At 40.2% G+C, this 24,609-nt stretch overlaps 2 protein-coding genes across 9 annotated transcripts; one reads left to right on the top strand and one right to left on the bottom strand.

The window, feature by feature from the left end:
• Positions 1 to 324: 324 nt before the first annotated feature.
• ankrd13a (ankyrin repeat domain 13A) lies at positions 325 to 8,544 on the bottom strand. Its single transcript, XM_085425467.1, has 15 exons — positions 8,041 to 8,544; positions 6,838 to 6,973; positions 6,422 to 6,546; positions 6,288 to 6,333; positions 5,795 to 5,938; positions 5,513 to 5,702; positions 4,765 to 4,831; positions 4,595 to 4,676; positions 2,946 to 3,007; positions 2,728 to 2,858; positions 2,475 to 2,632; positions 2,221 to 2,349; positions 1,941 to 2,101; positions 1,762 to 1,826; positions 325 to 1,500 (listed from the first exon to the last, which is right to left on the bottom strand). Exons 1-15 carry the CDS (start codon positions 8,146 to 8,148, stop codon positions 1,302 to 1,304), a joined length of 1,803 nt encoding a protein of 600 aa, XP_085281593.1. The 5' UTR covers positions 8,149 to 8,544; the 3' UTR covers positions 325 to 1,301.
• A 1,057-nt stretch (positions 8,545 to 9,601) lies between these two features.
• On the top strand, positions 9,602 to 24,575 carry git2a (G protein-coupled receptor kinase interacting ArfGAP 2a). Of its 8 annotated transcripts, none has more exons than XM_085425460.1 (22): positions 9,602 to 9,764; positions 9,882 to 9,963; positions 12,714 to 12,847; positions 13,229 to 13,341; positions 13,501 to 13,606; positions 13,736 to 13,822; positions 13,939 to 14,069; positions 14,160 to 14,254; positions 14,754 to 14,799; positions 15,209 to 15,257; positions 15,345 to 15,417; positions 15,546 to 15,643; positions 15,779 to 15,890; positions 15,997 to 16,139; positions 16,232 to 16,381; positions 19,138 to 19,386; positions 20,258 to 20,347; positions 21,651 to 21,733; positions 21,853 to 22,047; positions 22,353 to 22,484; positions 23,007 to 23,070; positions 23,214 to 24,575. In XM_085425460.1, the coding sequence occupies exons 2-22, from the start codon at positions 9,912 to 9,914 to the stop codon at positions 23,424 to 23,426; spliced, it is 2,415 nt and encodes an 804-aa protein (XP_085281586.1). In that variant the 5' UTR covers positions 9,602 to 9,764; positions 9,882 to 9,911; the 3' UTR covers positions 23,427 to 24,575. The 8 variants fall into 8 exon arrangements, with proteins under 8 accessions (XP_085281586.1, XP_085281585.1, XP_085281583.1 ...); XM_085425459.1 differs by having other exon boundaries at positions 15,206 to 15,257; positions 21,856 to 22,047; XM_085425457.1 differs by having other exon boundaries at positions 15,206 to 15,257.
• Positions 24,576 to 24,609: the final 34 nt, after the last annotated feature.

Genomic DNA, 24,609 nt, shown 5'->3' with positions numbered 1-24,609 from the left:
TAGTCTGAGTTGCACTGCATATAAATTTTGCCACGCTTCAGCTCCACCACGTGTTATCAGAGCGAAGCAATCCTTGGCACATGCTGAAGAAAAGAAAAGGAAAAAAAAAAAAAAATCAAACCCCAACGTATGGCGCTCATGCTTGACCTCAGGGTCTGTGCTGCTTTCCTTCTTCCGCACAGAGGTGTTGAGTTGTTCATGGATACAAAATGTAGACTGCCCTTTGGAACTACTGCTTCCCAGCTGCATGACTATTATAAATCCACAGACAGACTGGTCTTTGCTATTGCATTTCTGAATTGAGGTGAAGTTGCTCAGTGAGAATTTACAAAAAAAAGAAAAAGAAAAGAGAAGTCAATTTTCACCAGAAGCTCAAGACAGGAAAGGAAAGCCAACCACCCCCTTTATCCTTTTTGCAAAGAGATACTACACCATGCGGCTAATTTCAAATTTCTTTCAAAGCAACATGCTCTACTCCATCTGTAGAGAGTACATTCACAAAGTACAAGAAGACACATTTACATATGAACATCTGAATCAACCCAACAAACCTTTCCAACTTAACACTGGCATAGTGTTCTTATAGAACGATATGCTAGAGTGGTACCATATTAAAATCATTTACCTGGCTAACTTCTGTCAGTTTTACAGCTGATTAACAAAGTTATTCCAAAGCAAAGGAACAAAAACAAAACAAAACTGCTAACCCTGAGTTTTCTGCTTTTCAGTGAGTCCAATATCTTCAACCAAGTGACTATGTAGGGAGACTTTACAATGACAGCACTGCTGTGTTTGTTTGCCGGGGCCGTGAATATCACATTTGTGTGCCGACACTATATGAAGTCACCTTTGAGCAGTCAGTCAAACTTTTTTTGTTCACAGAACCACGTTACACTGACTCAACCCTCACCCGAGACAACAGTGACAGAAATACCTGCAAGTTGCCGCTGTGAGTCTGAACTGAAACAAAGAAACTGAATAAATAAAAAGTAGAACCCATCCAGAATGATCTCAAACAGTCCAGGAAAGAAGCGTGACGATGGAGACACTATACTGAGATAGAAATATACAAAAAAAAAAAAAAGAGTATACTCTTACCAAAATACCTTCTGAAAAATATTGGATACAGACAGTTTGATTTTGGCTGTGTAAGAATTATCTGTTGTAGAAAGAGATCTGCAGTTGCATAGTTGATGAGAGTGGTTAGGAAGGAAAACTGAGGTGTGGTGGTTGCTTTCTGGATCAGCAGAATTTGTATTATTATAATTATTATTAATATTTATATTTCCCTCTTATTCCCTTTATTTCTCTGTGAGCGAAAGCTGCAATATCCTCTCCAGCTCCTCTTCCTCTTGTTTCCTCATTCTCTCTTCTTCCTCTTGAGCTCTTGCAGAAAGCTCCATTGCTAGACGCAGGTCTGAATCAGGGCTAGAGGCAGAGGCAGAGCTGGGAGGGCTGGAGGTGTCTCTATAATCCACCAGCACCCCCTCTGGGATACTCCTAGAAGGTCAACAGGATAAAACTGAGATTCACCTTTTTTCCTGTTGCCTTTACTGATGCTTACAGGCAGCGAGGCAGAATATCATCCTCACAGGTGGACACTGAACAGACTTAAGGTGCGCAGAATAAATATGTGATAAAGTTTGACTAAAAACACTACAAAACCAACCATGTGAATCCCTAGGCCTCCTAAGCTGCAAGCACCTTCTATTAAAACACTCAGTAACAGAGTTACTTGTAACACTGTTAATCTGTTCCTACCTGTCACTCTGGTTAATCGGCATTACATCAGCGAAGTCCCCATCAACATGATCCCAGAGCCCCTCCTACAAACACACAAACACCAGGGGAAGTTACAGTCTTCAGCATGTGGGGGGGGGGGGGGGGGGGGGGGAAATTTGCATGAAAAAGAAGTTTGTGTCAGTGACGATTGCTCTGACCTGGCCAGTGCCTTGACGAGACTCCAGGAGACTCTGATGGATGGCGTACTGTAAGAGCTCCTCATCGTTATTGGACACAGGCATGTGGCGGCTTCCCCCGCGACGGTGATAACTCGCAGGTACCTCAAACACCGAGGGACACACCTGGAAAGGAGGTGGTGCTGGGTAGGGTGGATAAAAAAACCAAAAACAAAAAAAAAAAACCAGTAGTTGAGCAGTTTAAAATGACAATCGTGCGTTTTGTGTTTAAATATTCTGGATAAACCATCTGCTTTCCAACCTGCTGCTTCATCGTCTCCTGTGGATGTTGGTGTGGCTGCTGCTGATGTGTTCGCTTCCTCCTCAGTGCTGCATTTATTTACACTACCAAAGGTAATCTTGGCATTAAGCACATGAAACAGGGGAATCTCTGAAAGAGAGGGCCACATGAGATACCAAAGTGACAACAGAAAGGGTATCAGAGTGCTTCTGCAAATCCAAAATTTCTAGTGAAAAAAATAACAATAAATAAAAATCATAAAACTGCAAAAATACCTATTTTAACAGGAAATCCAGGAGGGAATTTCAGGGTTACAAAGTCTCGTAGTCTTGCAAAATGGGAACTCGTGCGAGCCATGAGGTCGATAATGGGGGTTACCTGCTCCACCAGGGAGAGGGGATGGTCCTCACTCATCCACAATGTTCCTTTGAATCTGCGTGAGAGGAGATTGCAGATAAAGTGAAACATTAAATTCCACAATACAACTAGGAAAATGAGTGGACTGGAGTTTAGAACACTTGAAATTACTTCTGTGTTCGAATGCTCAGTTCAATAGGACGGCCGATGTCTCGTTTCACAAGGTCAAAGTCGGGATCAAAGTATTCCTCTGGAGTGATCGCAGTGGGATTGTTGGCAGTTGCATATTCGAGAGTCAGGTCCTACAGAATGATGAAGTCGCAAAAAATAAGCAGGTGCATGGCAACAAAATGTATCACGTTTACAATAATGCTGAAGGAACAACTTACTCCTTGCGCATTTATGTGCTGCTCCACAGTCCCCAGTAGAGACTCCAGGATGTTTCTTTCACCTTTGGAAAGACCAAAAACAAAAGAAAAGCAGCCAATCAGCACTCAGATTCAGTTCTGTTATGAGTGTAAAGAAAAGTTGACTATAACAACATTCAAACCACTTCCCTGACATTTTGAACTGGCAGCAGATTTCATGTTGTTTTGAAAGGCATCAACAATTAAACTTTATTATTACTATTATTTTATTTCGCTGACACTTTGGGTCCTTTGGGTTAGTGGATGGGGCATCCATGGATCTGCCTCAATCAGTCAGGGATACATGTCAGAGAGGACGACCCTGCCAGTGTTGGTGCTGGTGTTTAGGTGAGTGATACAAGGCAAAATAATAGCCACATTAATACTAGAGCGCTACAAAGCGAGATCAATTGGTTAGCGAGCTATGTCAAGCTTAAAGTTGGAGTTTTTGGTGTGACAAGAGCAGCTCTCATTTTACCTGGCTAAATCACTATGGTAACTTGTGCTGAATGAATAATCTTGTGGGGCAAAGGTTATGTTTAGAGTTTCAGTTTAAAATATACCACGACTTCATTGATTCTTTTTTCTCCTCCCGAAGGGTAGGTGTATGGATTTGGTTCTTTTTTAGTATGTGTTTGTTAGCATTCTTATCAAGATACCTTTTTCTTGAGCTGATGTCATTTTGGTAAAAAAAAAAAAAAACCAATCAGGTCAAGGTCACACCAAGTGTGAAAAATTAATTGTAAAAACTTTATATTACCCACAATTTTTATAGATCATCTTCAAACTTCACATAAGTACCCAGGTTGCCTTCACCTTCATTCTTAGCACCAAAGGCTAAAGTTCACTGTGAAAAACGCATTCCAAGGAACCTGTCAAAATATATACTCTTAGAATATATCATGAGAGTAATATTCATATGAAAGGGCATGGAGGGAGCTATGAACCAAATACGACACGCTATGATGTCACAATGACACCATAACAGGCTGAAAACCGTGTGCTGTAATAAAGACATCATAAAACATTGAAGTTTAGTGTAGCCCTCGCCCTGCAGAAGGAGATCTCCCTGAGTGCTCTTGTTTACAGCTTGTTTTCTCTGCTGGGAGGATGGGGGAAGTTAAGTTATTAAGCCCTACCTTACTGATATAATGAAAGAAGCAAAGCTGTAAAATCACAGCAGGTCCCTTAAAATTTGCATATATTGTTTTGGCGATGCAGAAAACGTATAAATGTTTTTATGCTTGCTTCCAATCTGCTGATAAGTCTCCTTTACACTGCAGGAATTGCAGCTGCTAGAACACACAACAAACACCAAAAATGTTTATTAAACTTAAAAAAAATAAATACAACTTTGATCCACTGACAAATTAAAGAAATTTCCATGTCTGCTTTATTTGTCTGTGCAGAGCCTGAAGCAGAAAGTCTGGCTTAACAGATCCGTTATCATCAACTAGGTTCTAGGTTTTGTGAGCCAGCTAACACAAAGAAAGCCCGGCTGTGTTGAGCTTCTTTCAAAGGATACTTAATAATTAATGCTGTCACTGATCAGTTCATTTAAACTATGTGCTGAAACCCCCCCCAAAAGCAAACAAAAACAATATATATACTGAAATACTTAAAAACTGTACTTTTTATCCTGGCTTTCTCCTCGTCTGTAAGATGCTCCGTCCGTGTCCTGATTACCACATTTACATTGTTCACACTGAAAACCTGAGAAAATGACAAAAATACAATGTCAGGTAATAAAACCAGCACATTTTATAAACACATTCTGGTTTGATTTATAACTTCTCTATACCTTCGCTTCAAATCCATTGACTACTTCAGTTTTATCAGCTCTCCAGCCCCAAATGCCAGACTTAGTCCTGTAGGAAAAACACAAAACAAAAGACTGGTATATATCCAGAAAACATAAAACATCATAATAGAAGAGATTCATCGTTGTTCTTTAGATTCAAATACATTCACAATCCAACAGTGCAACAGCAACTACTAATGTAAGGATAGCTGAAGTAAGATGCCGTCTGTCACCTGTGTCGTCATCATCATTGTGATAACATGTCCTCTAGCTGGATGTTGAATAAACAACAAAAAAAAAAAAGTACTAAATATAAATATTGCATTTAGATGCTACAGTTTCCAGAAGGACAGACAAGAAAAAGCTTGAATATCTCATGTAAAAATTCCATAATAACTCAATATACTGTATAATAGAGAATCATCTACCCTGCTATTTTAACATGTTAGATTCTGGTTTGACGTGTTAATTTTGAAAAATTTAAGAATATTCCATGTAAGGCCTCAAAATATTTATTATCTTATACTACTGGAAATGTCATCCATAGATCAGAGGTGGTGATCATGAACTCTAATGGGTTACACAGTAACCTGGCTCAGGCAGTAATTCCACTGAAACAAGATGCCATGAGAAGCCAACTCTCGTGAAGTAGCATAGCTTTGGAGTTCTGTCGCAGCTTATCAAACAAATTTAGATCCTTTCCTGACATGAGGAAAAACAGGAACAAGGAGGAATAAATGCCTCTTACCTCTCAAAAGCAATATCCTTTGTGTCCAAGTAGGTGTTGACAATAGGAGTCGTCAACCTTTTTGCAACTTCCTGCTCAGCTGGCTGCATTGACTCTAACGTCACATCCTCCATTTCTTGGGATATGTTGAAGCGTTCGATGTCCACGACTTCATCATCATGGTTCACCTCCATCAGCTCTGCAAATGAATCTGCAGACACGCAGACAGGGAGTCGCTTAGACCATTTTAATCAAAACAGCAGCAAAGAAAACTCGTCTGTGTGAGGGAGTGTAAACACATGCCATCTCCTCTGAAGATGTAGCTTCTACGCCCTCTGATCCAGGTCATGTTCTCAAAGCCTAGAAGAGTAACATCCACTCGCAGCGAGGCGCCGCTTTTCCAGATGCGGCAAACATCACTCGGACAAACCCGGGACACGAGAGGAACTGCGAAACAACAGGATACAGAAACAAAAAGCATCCATACGTGAAAAACACCACTTAAGCAAACAAATACTTCACCTGCCATCAGGCAGGTATGTAGTTTTTCCTGTGTGACCTGATGAAGCCGCACAGGAAAAGTGTCAATCTTTAAAAATAGACTGCTGCCTTAAATAAAAAAAAAAAACAACTTTTGAAACCATCCCTCTTTTGCATACTGGATTTCTGATAAACTAGCTGTTTTTGCATGAACATAATACTATTTATACACTTGTCTACTTTAAAAATCTACTTAAAAAATATATATTTCCACTCACAAAAAAAAAAACAAAAAAAAAAAAAAAAAAAAACTTACTCCAACTGGTGAATTCCCATTTCATCTCCATATAGAAGTCTGGAGACTAGAAAGAGCAAAAGAAATGTTATAAATGTTTCCAGGCACACTTACAAATGATGACAAGCAAAAGGCAAAAATATATGAAGTCACACCACTCGGATCTTTGACAGCAGCTCAGGCACTCCTCCCAGGGCAGTGGAGGCTTTGAGGTAGTCTCTGCGTTGAAGCACTAACTGAACCATCTCTGGATCTCCTGTGCTGACTGCTTCCTGCAGCACTGCCCATAGAAAGTCAAGCAGAAACAAACCACTAAACCTTTTAATGCAACAGCATCCGTTTCCTGAGAAACGATTAACCATTAAAAACCTCAGCAATGAAATTAAAGACCAAAGAAACCATTTTACTGCTGTGGTAGGAGTTGATATTCTTGGATAAGTATATTTACAAGAAACCTCATCAACAGCAGATGACGGGTAGAGTTATAGACAGCAGGGATTGAAAATCAACCAACAAACCAATCCAAATCCTAGCCCTCCTTGTCTGTTATGTAGCTAGCTTCGTAACAAACCTGTCCAATTATTGGCATTTTCTTTAGTCACTTGACCGCCATGTCTCAGCAGGATTCTCACTGACTCCAGGTTCCCGAGTGATACAGCCAGGTGCAGAGGTGTTCGGCCTCTGGGATCCACAGCCTCGATGTCATTCTGAAAAATAATAAGGTGCCTGTTTAGATTAAATACTACCGAGCTGACATAACAACCTCCAAGCGATTACTATAACCAGTGCAGTCAACAACATGCAATTTGGTCATGGCTAACAATGATATAAAACTGCTGGAGTCAGTACAGAGGAATCATAATAATTGTATAGTTTGGATGTATAAGCCCAACAAGGGCTGAAAATTAGGAACAGCTATAAACTCTTTGTGCGGCACATCAGTTTCATGCTCTGTACTGGAACTATGTCAAACTGCATTGTCCATTTTAAGTAAATAAAATACACTCTCAAGCACGTATTGAGGTAATTATCGGCGTAGGGATGGGAATCTAGAGCTTATACTATTCATCGGATTATCATAAACCCCCCAAAACATCGAATCTTTTCACGACACATGGCATGTTTTTCCAAAAGTTGCAGATTGCACAACAGTGACACCAGACTCGTGATAGCGGCACTTTTTACACACCTGAGTCACATGCAAGCTTATTTCCCCCTACACTTTGTCCAAGCAGTGAAAATGAAACTGAGTTGACAGTAAAAACCAATCTGACCTATAAAGAAAATCAATAATGGCATTTGCATCAATAAACTCTTATCAATACCCATCCCTAACACTTCTTATTGTTTGAGCTACTGGAGCTCTCCATTTTGAAGCTAAATAGCAATGCCGAGTTACTGTAGGTAGTGCAAAAATAAACAACAAATCTATGCATGCGAGTGATAAAACACGTACTGCTGTCTGTTAATCAGTGTATTTGAGGAATCCAGTGAAATGGGACAGAAGCTTACATTTTAACTGGAAACAAGCTACCAGTCTGTACCGGAAGACTTTTGGGTTTTTTTTGTCTTTTAAAGCTTTCAAACTTATAGATGCGTAAAAAGCTGCGCTACTCAGTGTCATGTGTATGTGGCTGCCTGCGGAGCATCTGTAAACACCACTGGCCTTCTTTAACTGCCTGCCTGCGGAAATTCAGCAGCTCACTCCTGGCTTAGTCCGGCTAGCTGAGTATCGGTGCCAAAGTTACCAACCTCGCCAGTGGTTTTAACCAACCTGCGTTGATGTTAATAGCTGCTCCAGCTTCCTGTAGTCATTCTCCCACACTGCGGAATGTAGGGGAAACTTCACCCTGATGTCTTCGCTAATGTTAGCCATGGACATCTTCCTCTTTCTTTCAGTGCAACGTTAGCCACCCTCTAACAACTGGAGCCATGAGAAAAGCTGGGACAGCCACAGTAGTTACGCCAAAAAGCTTTGATCCATGCCTTTAATGTCTGACAGCAGCGTCGAAGGAATAACCAATCCGGTGACCAACTTTCCCCCCCAAGCCTTCCCCTAAATAAAACTTTTGAACAAGGAAGTGCCAGGAGTAGTTCCCAGCAACGACAGGGGTGTTCTATATAGAAACAGACTCGCAGTCCATTAAATATCGCCTGATTAAGGTAACCTAATGGTCAATTTTAAAGGAACACCTTATATACGGTTTACAAAAAAATCATTTAGGCTAAAAACAAATGAAACAGCACTCGTAGTTAAAATCATCGCCTTAAAAAAATAATAGACAGTCCCAGTCTGGAATCAACCATTTAGCATGTCGACGTGGGGGTTGCAGAACCTTCATTGTTAGTACTATGACTAAATAAAGTGATTTCTATATTGTCTAACTTTGGTTCCCATATTTTGAATTCTTGAAATGTAGCGCTGCTATATCGTGCAGACATTAGATAAACAAACCATGTAAATTCCCAGAAAGTTAATTGTCCTATTATGCCCTATAACATTGAAATGGGATTGGCAATATTACGTTTTGAGAGAGGGGGTGGATGCGGGTTAAAAATCTAAATCTGTACCGCCAGGTTATAATGTACATAACTTTTTAAAAAAATTAACTTTATTTAGAACAATAACAATGACAATCTCAAAGAGACAAGCGACATATTAAATCAATCAGAACAGAATCACATCTCCTGTACTATAATGTACATAACTACGCCTGCTAAATTTAAAGATAGTATATAACGTTGTATGTATCCGGCTTATTGTTTAAAACTTCACAAATCAATATTAATTAAAAACTCATCTGTCTCAGTTACGTTCGGTGCCTTTTTCTGCTCTACGCAGTCAAATTTTAATACATGATTTAATACACATGACTGTTTTCACGTCTTGTATCTGGGTTGGTCACTTGCCGTTTTTGTTTTTTTAATCTAAAATTGCATCAGTGTTAAAGATGTACAAAGCGCGATTTAAAAGGCTGTCGGTAGGTGAACATGTATGGAGATTAATTTAAGACATAAAAAATACTACAGTGTACTCCAAGGTGAGTAGATCAAACTCACCTCTTTTAGGGAAAATTAAAACCCTGATTTTAATTTGTCAGGTTGTGTACCGACAAAAACGAGCTCCACAAGTATTGTGTTGTATTCATATTTCATGTTTACCCGTAGATATAAAATTAGAGAATCGGAACAAATTTCAAGCAGGACTTATTCGTATTATTTTGAGAGGTGTATTTCCTGAGAGTCAAAACTATGGGCAGAGTAAACCACAATTATAGGTCACAGTCACAACTGCCTCTGGGATCGCGCTAGCGCTAAATGCTGCTGTCTAGAGGCAGAGGAGTAAACTACCAAGTGTGCACAGGCTAGTTAGCTAATCAGGTGGCTGCTCAGTCAGCTCACTTGCAGACGAGCGGCGTTGTAGCGGGAGGAAATGTTATCATGGTCATAACTCCAACTCTAGCAAAAAACGAAAAGGCTCGCAACGGTTAAAAGGAAGTAAGTACGATAGTTAGTTGTTGGATTGTTTTTAATTTTCTGGGTTTAGCTAACGCGGAAGGCATCTTAACGGAGTAATCAATGGTTAGCATAACGGACACAATTTCCTCTACTCAGTTTTAAAAGGCGTTTCTTCCCGAGTTGAGGATGTCTAAACGCCTGCGAAACACTGAGGTCTGCGCAGATTGCTGTGTCCCAGGTAAGTAAAACTCACACCATCTATGCAGTGTTTGTCTGTTAGCTGACATTTGGTGCTTAAGAAACACCCCAAATCCAAATAAATCCGATTAGCAGCGCTGGCAACACTTTGGTTTCTCTTTACAGTAATTTAGGGTATCCAGTTTACCTAGTTAGTATTCATATCTAACGCCATAGCTCCCTTCATGAAAGGAGTTTTTAGGGTGCCGTTTGGTTTAATAACCAACCAAAACCCTATTATAATTATATGATATGTCCCTTTTATATGCCCGTTATAAAATTAACTTTCAACTGCTGGGATTAACTGTTTCTCATGAGTAAAGTGCAATAAAAAAGGGGGCATAACAGTGGTCTTCTGGCACGATGGAACTCAGCTGAACTAAAGGTGTTAATGAGTAATGACTGTATTGTATTTCCTACTGTATTCATAAAGATTTGATTATTTAAAAAAGTCTCTGCATCATTAACCCAAATCTGCAGTCCGTGTCATCTGTAACCAGTCACTTGTAATGTAATAGAGTAAAAAAAATAGTGCTATAACTACTTATATGGCATCAGGGTACACGAGCACTCTCTAACAGAGCTTTGTTTTTCGGGACCAATGGCACCAAGCTCTGAGAGCTGAGCATACAATTGTTGTATTGTGTCTGAGGCTGTACTTACAGAAGTTCCACTTGTATAGAAATGACGTGATGCTGTTCAGCAGGCACAGGAAGCAAAACAGGATGCTGAGTGAATTGACCGCATACTCAATGCAGGAGAGATTTTATTTTTCTTCTTCTTGTGGCGACATAATGCACTGTAAATTAAGCAAAGTCTAATAATAGAAAATACATCGGTTTGTTTTGCATCATTCAGCGGAACGCAAATATTAAGAAGCTCGTCTGTCATCATGTCACTCATGTCATTAGTTAACCCTGAGCTCTCCTCAGCAGCTGCCCTGGATTGCCCCACTTTATGGCTGCTACCAGTTGTTGGGTGTGAATATTTTTAGCGTTTCAAGATGTGGTATTAAATTTAGCAGCACGTGCTGAGGAGAGCACTGAGACTCGGGAGGTCCTGAGGGACAGTTGTTAGAAAGAGATTCTGAAAACTCTGGGACCAGGAGCCACAATCTGTCCAGCGACCTCCTGCATCTGTTGCTCTTGCACTGCAGCTGCTGTTGGGATTTTTACAGCGCCTGTCCCGTCACTCTATCTGCTTGAAACTCAGTGGGCTTTAGTGTTGTATCATTTTACAGTGTTTCTAGTCTTGATGTTTGCTGTCAAGAAGAGTCTGTGCACAGATGGAAGACAACTCTGTGACTTTTGCACTGCATGAACCGTGCAAAATAGGCCAAGGTTAAGTAAACACATTTATTTTGGTCACAGAGTCATAGTACACTTTTAATTCATAGGGCAAAAAACACCACGCATTAGGTTAATATTGCAGCTCAGTTCTAAGATTATTAGTTCTTCAGGTATTTTCTTTATAGTGCTTTGAAAGAGGAAGCTGCTCTGTTAGTCTTCACTTCCTTTTTACGCAACCCATAGCTTCACCTAAATCTGCAGTCAGAAAGGCGATACATGACTATGAATGTGACCTTTTTCACAGCCTGTTTTGAGTTTGGCTTTTTCTTTTCTTTCTTTCTTGGATTGTGTTTTTCTTCATTAGATCTTAAAGCATCCACTCAGCATCTTGTGATATTATTATGTTTAATTATATAACATATAATACATTGTGATCTAGTGTCCAGAAATTTAATGAAAACGCCAACACCAACATTTTGTTAATCCCATGTGTTGAAAGCCAATGAAGACTTTTTTTAAAAATAAAATATATGAAATAACTATTTTGAAAAGCCTCAGCTATTTCTTCCAGCAGGACACTAGTTTTCAGCGAATGCCACTTGAGCAGGATTAAACAGCATATTTTTCAGGGACCTTTCTCAGCTATAGATAACTATATGTTTGTTTTCTCAGAGCGGGTCTGGGGACAGCTTTGTGCTAAGGGGTCCTCAAAATAATATGCTTTAACTCATAAAATCATGCCATAGCAATCAAAAACTAAATACCTTATACATATGGGGACTATTTACGCTATCAAAACAATCAGATTCTGTCGATTATTTCATTCTGTGGGATCTTTGGTCCAACTGAAATTCTTATGTTGTCTCGAAACTCCGATATTATCCCTTTCTGTCATGAAATCACAACTCTTTTTAGGGTGCTAGGAACCTAAAAGATAGTTGTCTTAAGCCCAATCCAGCTAAATCTGTCAGAATTATGAAGGATCCATGTAAAACGGTTACTTCTGTGCCTCTAAACATTTGAGAGCTCATTTTTGTAGGTGCGTAATGGTGTGTGTGAAGTACTGATATCACTGTGGCTTGGCTATAATTTTCAAGAGTCCTATGGCACAGAAGAATAAACTGTATTAAACTTTGGGTAAATTAGCAGTACTTGTGAGTAAGAACTATCAAATGATGTTTTTTCCTTGGACAAAAAAGCAAAATATCATAATTATTACAAAGTAAGCACCTGCCTGTAGTAGTCATCTTACAACAGCGGTAACAGGAGACTCTTTGGGTCCAGCTTGTTGTCAAAAGAGAAGCACTGAGTTGATTTGAATATGATAAAAAGAGAAAGAAAGATTAACTTCCTCAGCTTGATCAAAGTAAAACCAGTGAACTGCTCGAACTCCAAGATTATACTCTAAGTGCACAATTTATCTATCATAATTGTGACCTGGTTGTTTTCTGTTCTCGCTCAGAACCTCGCTGGGCCTCGGTGAACAGAGGCGTGTTGATCTGCGACGAGTGCTGCAGTGTACATCGGAGCCTGGGCAGACACAGCTCCCAAGTGCGCCACCTGACGCACACGCCATGGCCCCCTACGCAGCTGCAGGTAAATAATCCTCAACAGAAATATTTTGATCATTCAGCTGTTGCATGCATATTTATTCTGTTGGCTGTGAACTTGTCTTACTTGTAGTTTCTGTGCTTAGATGCTGAACTAAAGCCATTAGAACATGTTATACTTGGGTTTGGGTTAGTATTACTTCAGTTTTAAATTCAGTAGAGCTGTATGACATCAAGTGCAGCAGATCCCCTGAGGTGTATTGATTTTTGTCCAAATATAGCAAGTGCAGCACAGGAAGGGGATTTATTTATTTATTTATTTATTTATTTATTTATTTATTTATTTATTTATTTTCCCCTCACCATTTGAAGGTCTAAATCAATATGAGAAATTATACACGATGCTTTCCTTTTTAATCTAACCTAGATGGTTCAGACATTATACAACAACGGTGCGAATTCAATTTGGGAGCACTCCCTTCTGGACCCTGCGTCTGTGACGAGTGGAAAACGCAAGGCCAACCCTCAGGACAAACTCCAGTGAGTCATAAATGTTTGGAAATGATTATGGAGTACTTTTTTGTTTTTTAATTAAAAAATGACAATGGACTCTCTTGCTGCTTTCTCATTCATAGTCTCTCAATGTCTTTTGTGTGTGTGTGTGTGTGTGTGTGTGTGTGTTTCATGGCATCCCAAAAGTCCAAACAAATCAGAGTTTATAAGAGCCAAATATCAAATGCTGGTGTTTGTCCATCGCATACCTTGCCGAGAGGATGACAGCTCAACAGCCAAGGATTTAAGCAAGGTGAGGAGAAATGGTTGGGTGCAGTGATCCACCAGGGAAAGAAAGGAAGCATGTTTTTGAACAGAGCTCTATTGTTGTGCTTTTTAAAGTCACAGTTAAATTTTTTTATTTCTTTTTTTTTTCCCCCAGCAACTTCACTCAAGCGTACGCACTGGTAATCTGGAGACTTGTTTGAGGCTGCTGACACTCGGAGCTCAAGCAAATTTCTTTCATCCTGTAAGACCTTCTGTATTTAAAAGTATCATTTCCGTGTTTTTGCATGTGTTTTTTTTTTTCTGTCAAATTCTGGCTCATGTTCTGGCTTTTGTTATGTTGATCATTGTCTTGGGCAGGAAAAGGGAAGCACTCCTTTGCATGTAGCTGCAAAGGCTGGGCAAGTATCTCAGGTTGAACTGTTGACCGTTTATGGGGCAGATCCTGGTGCTCCAGACAGCAGAGGCAAAACTCCCATTGACTGTGCAAGGCAAGCCTACGTGTTTATTATGTAAAATAATTATTTATATATAAGACAAAATATTAAGCTTAATTTGACTTTTTAAATATGGTTTTGTAGAGAAGCTGGCCACAACGACCTGGCAGACAGGCTGGTGGAAATTCAGTATGAACTAACCGATCGACTGGCGTTTTACTTGTGTGGACGAAAACCAGGTAAGCGGAGATGTGTCATTTAAAATAATTTTTTTTTAAAAAGCTGAAAAAGCAGCATTTGCTGCTGCTGGGTGAGCAGTAATGTGCAAGAACTCTTGATGTTTTTGTAAAAATAAAATAGTATTTTTGCACCAACAAAGTGATTCTAAGAGCTTCTGGCTGAAAGCTTGGCATATCCGAGCATGCTGTGCAGTGTGGACTTAATAATTTTGAGAAAACTGGACTAGTGGAGGGCAAAAGAAGAAGTGGGAGACCTAAAAACAGCAGATGAACAGTATCTAAAAGTCATATCCTCAAGAAATGTGAAACAATCCAGCACAGACCGGGACTTTTGCACAGTGCTGTAGGTGTTTTAGTGATGTGGCTCTACAGCTGATCAAATTTGCTTATGAGCTAAATACAGATTTTAAATGGTGATTAACAGAAAGTGAATACAGTTCCTGTAATTGCCCCGAAGGATTTTGGCACTTATCCAGAACTTTCGCGTTGTTCCTTTCAGATCATAAAAGCGGCCAGCACTTCATCGTTCCACAAATGGCCGACAGGTAAGAAAGCAGAAGCTGTACGTCAGTATGATGCATGTCTACCAATTAACATGCGCCTGAGTGAATGAGTTTAAGTTGAACTGAGCCAGCAGAGTGAATGCAGTGAGGCATTTAGTGATGGTTGTTTTAGTTGTGAGTCTTGTTCTGACATGAAGTTAAGCTTGCTGCAGTCTTTTAAACAGAGTGAGGGAAGTTTTCATTATTAGCTCTAATTTCAAAGCAGAAAAAGAGCAGAAAAATACTTTTGCACGTCAAATGACACATGCGATCTGTTTTAACTGCTTTCATTTATTGGGATCAGGAACATGTAAGTATTACTGAAAATAAACTGCATTATAGTAGCAATAGACCTACAGACCTACGAATTTATTAAGCAATGTTCACAAACACAATTTTCTGTTTGCAGCAGTGCAGATTTATCGGAACTTGCAAAGGCAGCGAAAAAGAAACTGCAGTCTGTAAGTGTTTTCACTGTGTTTCATTTTAAATATTCTCCCCTGAAGTTTGCTCAGGTGTGATTTTTCTTTCTTTTCTATTTAATGTAGCTCAGTAATCATTTATTTGAGGAGCTGGCCATGGACGTGTATGATGAAGTGGACAGGCGAGAGACTGATGCAGGTAGAGTTTTACCCCTTACCAGAGGACTCAAATGCATCTATAGTGGTATTCACACGCACTCTTCAACACCTCCACTAGCATTGCAGCTGTACTCGTGCCTTAAACAGCACTCTGCTCATTCTCTGCAGTGTGGTTGGCAACACAGAATCACAGCACGCTGGTCACAGAGACAACTGTGGTTCCTTTCCTTCCTGTGAATCCGGAGTATTCATCGACACGAAACCAGGCAAGTCAGCTGTGCAGAACACCCCTGCAAACGTGGTTGTGTTGGTTTTCTCTCTGTTGTTACCTTAAAGGTTGTGCATTGTTTGTGTAATTTCTTTGTGTTTTTTTTTTTTCTTTCTTTCTGTGTGTTATTTAGGGGCGGCAAAAGCTTGCAAGATTTAATGCACATGAATTTGCAACTTTGGTCATTGACATATTAAGTGAAGCAAAGCGCAGACAGCAAGGGAATCCGATAGTCAGTCCCAAAGGTCGGTGTCTTCTTGTTACTTTCTTCAAAAATCCCCCCCGACACCCGAGTCTCATGAAGATACAGAGTAACAAAACAAGTTGGTTTTTTTTTCTTGTTTGTCCTAGACAACGTTGAACTTATCATGAAGAACGTGGCCGTCAGACACTGTAGTGATAGCCAGGACAATGACCAGCCTGACTATGATAGTGTGGCATCTGATGAGGATACAGATCAAGAGCTCCCATCAAGCAAAGGAGACAGGACCAAGGTACCCAGACAGTATTTTCACAAACTAAAACCCTGAATGAAATCTCTTTTGCATCATTCACCTCTTTGTTTTGTTTGGCATGTCTTTAACAGAGCCTGGACTCGGACCTCTCAGACGGACCCATCACTATGCAAGAATACCTGGAGGTGAAAACCGCCCTCTCTGCCTCTGAAGCAAAAATCCAGCAACTCATGAAAGCAAACAACAGTCTGAGCGATGAGCTGAGGCTCATGCAGAAAAAGGTACCCACCGCGCTCCACCCGTAAGATCACTAACATCGAGGGCCGGACTAGAAGGGGCGGGGGCACAGCGGTCAGCAGAGCACTTCTCCTGCACAGTGCGAACGCTCTCTGGTGTGGAGGCCCAGCCTGTGTTTAGTAATCACGGCCGAACCACCTGAATAGGAATGCTCTGTGGTACGATAAGGCTGCTGTGACACCCTGCTGGTCCACCCTCTGTTATGGCCAGCATGTTCAATTTTCAGAGTCTGAATGTAAACCAGAGATTTCTGTTTTGTTTTTTTTTCCTTTTTGTGTGTGTGTGTGTTTTGGTTTAACACCAAGGTCACTTTTCCCACCTAATTTATAAATTAAAGTTAAAGCCGGTCTAATGTTACTAACAAGCATGTTTGAAGAAAAAGCATGATATAATTGATGATGGTGTTTTTTTTGTTTTTGTTTTGTTTTGTTTTGTTTTTAATCCCTTTGATAACACACAGTGACTAACTGAAATTGTATGTGTGTGCCTTGCTTTGTCATATATACTGTGTTTACTGCAATGAATGTTTTTGGATGATTTCCAGCTGTTTGGGGGAACATACTTTAGCACATGTGGACTTTTTGTTTGGCTATTTTTCACAGAACACCTCACCTTATACTGTTAAACTCAACTGATGATTTAATGGGAGACATTTGAGATTTATACAGTTTTAGCTTGCTAAAACTAAACCAAATTGGAAGTTATTAAGTTACTATTTACTTATTTGGTAAAGTAAACCTGGTATAAAGTTTACCCAGGGTAAAGTAACAGTGATGTTACAATGTTGTCGTTTTACTTTTAGAGCTGATGAAGAGCATCTAGAGCATTCACGTAGCTGCACTCAGTCTGCTGTTGTTTCTCCCCCTGCAGTAAACTGTAGCACACAGCATCATTTAGATAAAGATGTAGTGGAGAAAACGTGCAGCACTGTGGCTTTTCTTGGCTTACTGTGGTTGTACCTTGTAGTTTCAAAAGTACAAATGTTTCTTATTTTGTTAGCTTTTTATATTTAAATATCAGTTCATGATCACATAAGCACAATCTTTAGCTTTATCGCTATTAATCTTCATCACAGTTTTAAAGTAGTTGTAGTATTTAAGGCCAGTGTATTCTTGATCAAATGTTGATGTTTAGAGCATCCCTGAATCCCTTTATAATTCCTGAGTCAGTCTGTTAGTGCTGTAAACCTGGAAGAAGAACCGTGGAAAGCTTTGGATTTCTGCATTGGTTAAGCTATAAAATGTGGTCCGATAATGATCTCAGTCACAGGTATAGACCAACACAATGACTCTCCACAAATGCAACAAAAATACACAAACTGTTGTATTTTTCGTTGACACCGAGTTAGCACTTACTTCAGGTTTGGGGGGGAATAAGTGAACTCTTTAATGTTATTGAACTTCCTTTACCAACCATAGTTTCTAGCGGGTGTTTCCTGTAGCTTCTTATGAGATTTGCACAACATTGAGGAATTTTGGACAGTTTCTTCGGAAGTTCATCAGGATTTCTGGAAGAACAGCCTGCATTGGGCTGTGCTACAACATCTTATCTGGGTTAAGTCAGATTCTCACGTGATCTTTGAAAAAGGTGGGGAAACAGGGTAAAGGTTTCTGAGACAACTTCACCCAAGGTGCAAGAAGAAGAGCAAACATCTGAAAAGGTTGAAGCTTTTTCAAAAACTTGAAAAACCTTGTCCTCTTTTTCAATTAGTCTGTCTCCATTGCCTTGTTAAGTCATTCAACCTCAGCCTCCAGACCCTCAGGCACCAAAGCATTCCCAAACCATGATGCTCTCTTCACCATACTTTTTTGTTTAATTTAAGCCAAATTGTTTTTTCATCCATGCTTTAGTAGTATTTTCCAGCTTTGTCCACCTCTAGTCCTCCTAAACCTCTATAGTCCTCCTAGATATTGTTCATAGACTGACTTGGATCACGTGACTTAAAGTACTTCTGGAGAAATCTGTGTCATAGAGGTTCACTTACTTTTTCCTGCTTATACTGGGAGGGAGTGTTTTTTGTTTTTTGTTTTTTGTTTTCGTCAGATTGTGTTGGTCTATAATTGTAACTTGGGTGAAGATCAGACCATGTTTATTAGTTTTTCATGCAGCAATCATGATTATTCCAAAGTGTTCACAAACCTTTCCTTGCAGCTGAATCTTTGACTTGAACTGCACCTGTGTTTCTTACCTGTACAATGATCTTTTGCTTGCTTATCTTGAGCTTTGCACTGATAGGCAAAAAGAATCCACCCAAACCAAAATTCATGTTATTCCTTTGATGCTGTTTCAGACGAGACCTTGAATTTGAATTTCCCTGCACTATAGATACTTAACTACTGGATACTGTCGTCAAGTAAACAGAATCTAAAGCTGTTTGAATATGAATGGCAATGGTTAGTAATGATTAGTGAAGGGTACTCAGCAAGACACTTTTCTATAGGAGGGGTGTTGTGATGAAAATCTATCAGAGCTTTGAGCGAGCATTCTCTCCATAGCTATGGACTTTTTTTTTTTATAATTCATTCATAGTTGTGAAAACAGCTTCAGGTTTTGTATATTGGTGACGTGCCAGAAAAGAACATGTTTCAAACTCTGTATCTGGAAAGATTGGTGGTTTCTGCCAAATTATAACCTTGGCAGTAGGAGCGGCAACAATCTATCAAAATTTAAATAGATAGCAATCTAGAGAAACAGTGGCATTAAAGCGCCCCTCTTAGTGTATTACTGACATCTCTTCCAGCTGCAATCTCTGCAAAGCGAGAACACCTCTCTCAGGCGGCAGGTCACTACCAATATCTATCAGATCCCCAGCGGTACAGACTACCCTGACCCCTCCAGTCCCTCTGCCCTGAAACGCCGGCAGTCTGCACGGGCCAGTCGGCCCATGTCTATGTATGAGACCGGCTCAGGCCTGAAGCCCTATCTCCCTAAAGGGGAAACTCCCTACTCAGAGGAGGGAATCCCCACCCTTCAATCCTTCCCAACTCATGTAAGTAAGACCTGTTCCCTGCTCTCCTTTGCCATTTCCACTCAGTGACTGTCCCTCATGTCTTCATCCTGTCTGCAGACATTTTCCCCTGCCTGTGTTTGTGTCTCTCCTTACTCATTTTCCACTACGCACGTTTTATTTTGTTTTGTTTTGGGGTTTTTTTTTTTAATTTTTGGCTTCTTCAAAGACTGACTCATTAAAAACCACAATGCGATGCAATGTTAGATAGAGCCAGAGCAATCGCAATATGTGTCCAGTTTAATAACACACACATCTGCAAACATCTGTTGTTAATGGGAGTGCTGCCTTTTTAATTTTTTTGCTAGACAAGACTTAGTTGTACACGCAGAAACATGCTGTCATGGTTTGTGTTGGTTTGTACTGTGTTTTTTATGTTGATAAAGTATTAAACTGCCATACAAATACTCTGTGTTTTTGTAATGCACCATACATTTACACACTCACTTTAACTGTCCATCTGCTCTGTTTGGTTTTAATCCAAGCCTGTGACTTATAGTTTCTGATATTTTTTTCCCTTTATCAGCTCGTTTCCAGGCTATTCAGTGATATTTTTTTTTAAAGCACTGTACACCGAAAGGAAACAGTGGAGCTCAGGGAATAAAAATAGGAGGATTAAGCTCCATTGCATTGTCTTTGTACTATTGATTTATCCTAAGCTAAGAAAGACTTTTATTATTTTGAATTCAGTGCTCACGGTCTTTGCACAGCTTTGCATCGACTCCAGTCCATACACAGTATTTTTTTAATATCCATTCAGCTTTTTTGTAAGTCCGTATAAACAGGTCTTTTCATTTTAAGAAATCTGTGTGTGTGTGTCTGTGTTACATTATGATTTGAACCCTGTCTTTAGACGGAAAGGGGCGCTTTTGTGACCACCTCTTCATCCCTTCCCTCATTTCCATCCACCTTGTGTTGGTCGAAGGACGACAGTGCTCAAAAGGTTAAGTACATCCTAACTCGGTCTGCGTCTCGCGGGACGCCGCAAATCTCCTCGGAGCCCAATTCTACCCGTTCATCCTCTGTTCTCCTGCTCTTTATCTGCCCTGCATGAGCCATCCTTCCATCGGCTGTCCTCACCGCCAGATACCTGCCTTCATCAGCATCATCCTCATTGTCCTACTAAACAAATGGAATTTGTGGGGTTTTGTAAAGGCAAAACCTCTGCGTCACTGCTGAGCATTGAGCAGAAATCTGTGCTTGTCATGCAGCGCTGCTTTTTTTGTGTTCTAGAAACTGGTATATGAGATGATATTAAAGTATTTTAGCAATCTATGTGAAGACAAAGGAAAGAAATTGCACATTATATATTGTTTTAGTTGGACTTTTTTTTCATTTGAAATACTCTAAGAATAAGACAAAGTTTCCTTCTGCCCTGTTTCTTACAAAATCTTAGCTACTTTGCTTTTACTTCTCTGACAACCAAACAGTGGAAATCTGTGAGTGGTTTGCAGTGTGAAGCGATTGATCATCTGCTAAGAGGACAATTTATGTAAGCATGAGATAATCCCACAATGTGCTGCATTTAGTATTGCATGCACAGAGAGGATTTTGCTCAGACTCTTGAACGCAGACTGTCAGAGTATGAACATGTTGTGTAGTACAGTGAACTTCCTGTTTTTTTTAGATGTAGCGTTGAGTGTGAATTTGCATAAAGTTAAGTCACGCTATCAGATCACAGCAAACCCTATATGGTATGAAGATAGCGTGCCTATGTTGTGTGGCATGCACCACTGAGCTCTGACTTCACATATGCAAGTGTGGGCCCTCTGGGGTTTACTTGTCTTTATTTTAGAGGAGAAAAGCTTGTGCCGCACTTGTAAAGTAACGTTTTAGGGTTTGTTGCTTTCTGTGTGGCTGTTTTCAAATGTCACATGTAAATCCAGCCTTGCTTTGGCATTTCAAGAGGTTTCATAAGGTATTAGGAAAGGTAACAAGTGTCATACTAATGCAAATAAATGATATGATCTCAGCATAATCTGCTCTACTAATGTGAAATCTTTAAACTGTAGATGTGCTTTTGCTTTACAGCTTTACTGGCTTGTTTGATTCAGTCCTCTGCATCACCTTTACTTGTTTATACTCCACTTTGATGTGGCTGTGCAGTTTCTTGTTGGCACAGCACACAGATGAGGCTTATGTTTTTGCTTTTTAGATGAAGAAAATGTATTTTCACCACAGTTGCTGCTGGGTTTTGCCGTGAGTAATACTGGATCTCTCTCATATTGTTCTTTCTTCCCTCCCAGGCTTCAAAATTGGAGAAGCAAAGCAGCATGCCAGAAAGTGACTATGACAACACGTTCAATGACTCGGAGATGGATGACTCGGGGTAAGAAAATCACCCAGAAGTCAGTGAGGCAAAGTGGTCTTCATGTACAGTTCAATAGGAAAAAACAGGTTTTTGCAGGGGGCTTGATTTGTTGTTTGGGTTTTTTTTCACCCACTTAGCAGGTTCTGCAGGAGAGGGAGGCTGAGGAGCAGTGGCTGGCTGGGGGAGGGTAGCTCTATCCCTGAACTTGATGATTTGGAGATGGACTCTGACCCCACGCTTCCCAGCACAGAGGACGTCATCCGCAAGACCGAACAGATCACCAAGAATATCCAGGAGTTGCTGCGAGCTGCTCAGGAGAACAAACATGACAGGTCAGAATGAGATGAAAGGTTTTTGGGGGGTTTTTATGAGTTCTGCAACTGATTTATATATATATATATATATATGTGTGTGTGTTTTTTTTTTTTTTTTAAACTTTCGTTTCCTTGCTCTCATTTTAAACCTCAAGTTCCTCCTACATTCATAGCTACTCTGTTATAATTAGTTCCATGTAAGCCCTGTCATTTCCCCCTTTTTTTTGTCCTGCTCTTGTCACTCTTCCTCCTCACTCTACTTCCTCTCTGCTCCGCTGTTATCATGTTGTTTTGGTGTCGCCACCAATCACTCCTGCCATCAGACCATGTGAGCGTGAAGGTGTGCGTCGGCTCAGGCACAGCCTGGGATGTTTCAGCACTCTGGTACCCTGGGCTGAGAAGGCCCCCTCTCCCCTTCAGCCGCTCAGCCTCCGGTCCCCCGACCCCACCTCCTGGTACTCTGGCTTCTGTCCCTGCCTCCCAGGCACAGTTTTATTTTCCTCTCCCTCAGACACTTTCTTCTTCTGGTCTGCCTCACCTGCTAACAAGCTGTCTCTTTTTCTGTCATATTGTGCTGCATGCTTGAGTATGCCGAGTTTCAAACATCAATTCATTTCATGTTTTATCTTCAAGCGCTGACTTTGCTTTAGTTAGGTAAAAAAGGTAAGGTGCATCTGTGCAGTGACTTATAGCTGACAGCATATTTGTTTTTGATCTTGACGTTTTTTTACTGTAGAATTAAAGTGCTGTTTACTTACAAGGTTTAAAATGTCTTTTAAATGGCATGTTTTGTAGGTAATCTGTCGATGATGATGGTGCATGGTGTGTTCTGAAAACTAAATTGCACCTCCACTTTGTGAAGTAACCTGATTGCAGTGGTGATTAGCTAATTGATCATTCGTATCACTTTTATAACCATTGTATTTGTTACTTTCAGTTTACTTTCTGACTGTGACTTCAATCTTTTCACCTCACAGCTTCATACCCTGCTCAGAAAGAATACATGTGGCTGTAACAGAAATGGCTGCCCTATTTCCTAAGGTAAATAGATTTTTTCTTGCAAAGAATGGATCTGCTAATTGTTTGTTATTTGACACCTGGATGCACACTGCACCCCGTTTCTGAAGAGGCCTGTGAGCAGACTTTTTCTATGTTTATTAAGATCATTTAATCTTCCTCTGCAGAAGCCGCGTTCAGAGACGGTGAGAGGCTCTCTGCGCTTGTTGACCTCCAGTGCGTGCAGGCTCCAGGGCGAGTGCCGGAAGGCGGTGCCTTCGGAGGGCTGCCCAGGACCGGACATGCAGCTGGTCACCCAGCAGGTCATCCAATGTGCTTATGACATTGCCAAGGCCGCCAAGCAGCTTGTCACCATCACCACAAAGGAAAATACCAACTAACAGCACTTACAGGGCTGCAAAGAAGTCAGCATCTCAGTTTTGTTTTTATACGCATTTATAGTTATTTTATTGTTTTTGTTTTTTGTATATGTGGTATATGCATGCCTTGTTTTTTAATTATTTATGAATAAGCATTGACAATATTTAAAGACAAAGTCTTGGTGTCAAGGGAAAAGTCAGAAACTTAGCCAGCTTTTGTAGAAGCACATTTTCTGATGGGGGGGTGATATGACTTTCCAGCTAACATGCTGGGGAAATAGCTTGTTCTGTCTTTGATAATTAGAATTACAAAATATCATTAAAGAGTTAATGCCTTGCATTAGGACAAAGAGCACAGTAAATCGATATGATACTGGTCAGTGTTATCAAACCAAAGCCATGCATGGATGCTGAAAAACCATAAATGAGCCATGAAATCGTTATCATTGGATGCTATTACAAACACTCTTGTAGCAAAAGGAGCTTCCTCTAATATATTGCACTGTTTAAGCATCACTACACTGTAAAGTTTTAATATGAAAAAAGGAAGAAAAAACGAGCGTACGGTTTTGTTAGCTTCCATAAGTTGAAGACTTTACGCACATTTCAGTTTCAGCGCAATGCTGATAATGTTTGTTACACTGAGGGGAAAAAAAAGTTATTAATATGACCTGCTCCCTGCCCAAGTGTAATCCAGTCTGCAGTGCACTTACTGCAGCTATTTATGTGTGCCCATTTGTCAAGTCAATAAATGCAAGAAACACTTGTTCAGGGGCCAAGTTATCATCTTCACCAGCACCGAGATGTTGTTGCATCAAGTTAGGATTATTTGGTGTGTTTCTAATAGGCTACCCATTGCACTGTACACTACAGCCACTCTTGGTGTTAATATTTAGTGCTAGTAACCATACTGTATGTATGTCCATGTGTATTGTGCTCCGTTCTGTTGCTGCTAGTTTTGTGTGTAATGTGCAACATATGGGATCCTGTAATACTGTGCTAGCCAATGTTCATCATTGCCAGGTGTTGCAGATTTCATTTTCCTTCTGAAATCTGTTCTAAGTAACGTCCATCTCTGTGCTTGCATGGAGTGCAGGGATGCGTGATGCAGCAGAAGGTGCATTTTGGGGAAATAATTATTTTCTAAATAAACTTAATTTATAACTATAACTGGTTGTGGTTTGTAAATACAAAATGCTCAAAT

Source organism: Rhamphochromis longiceps, linkage group LG12, assembly GCF_057381845.1.
Source record: "Rhamphochromis longiceps isolate RC_006_pf linkage group LG12, R_longiceps_female_GT1.1, whole genome shotgun sequence".
Taxonomy (NCBI): domain Eukaryota; kingdom Metazoa; phylum Chordata; class Actinopteri; order Cichliformes; family Cichlidae; genus Rhamphochromis; species Rhamphochromis longiceps.
The sequence above is the reverse complement of the archived record's forward strand: the minus strand, read 5'-3'. Positions and strand labels throughout refer to the sequence as shown.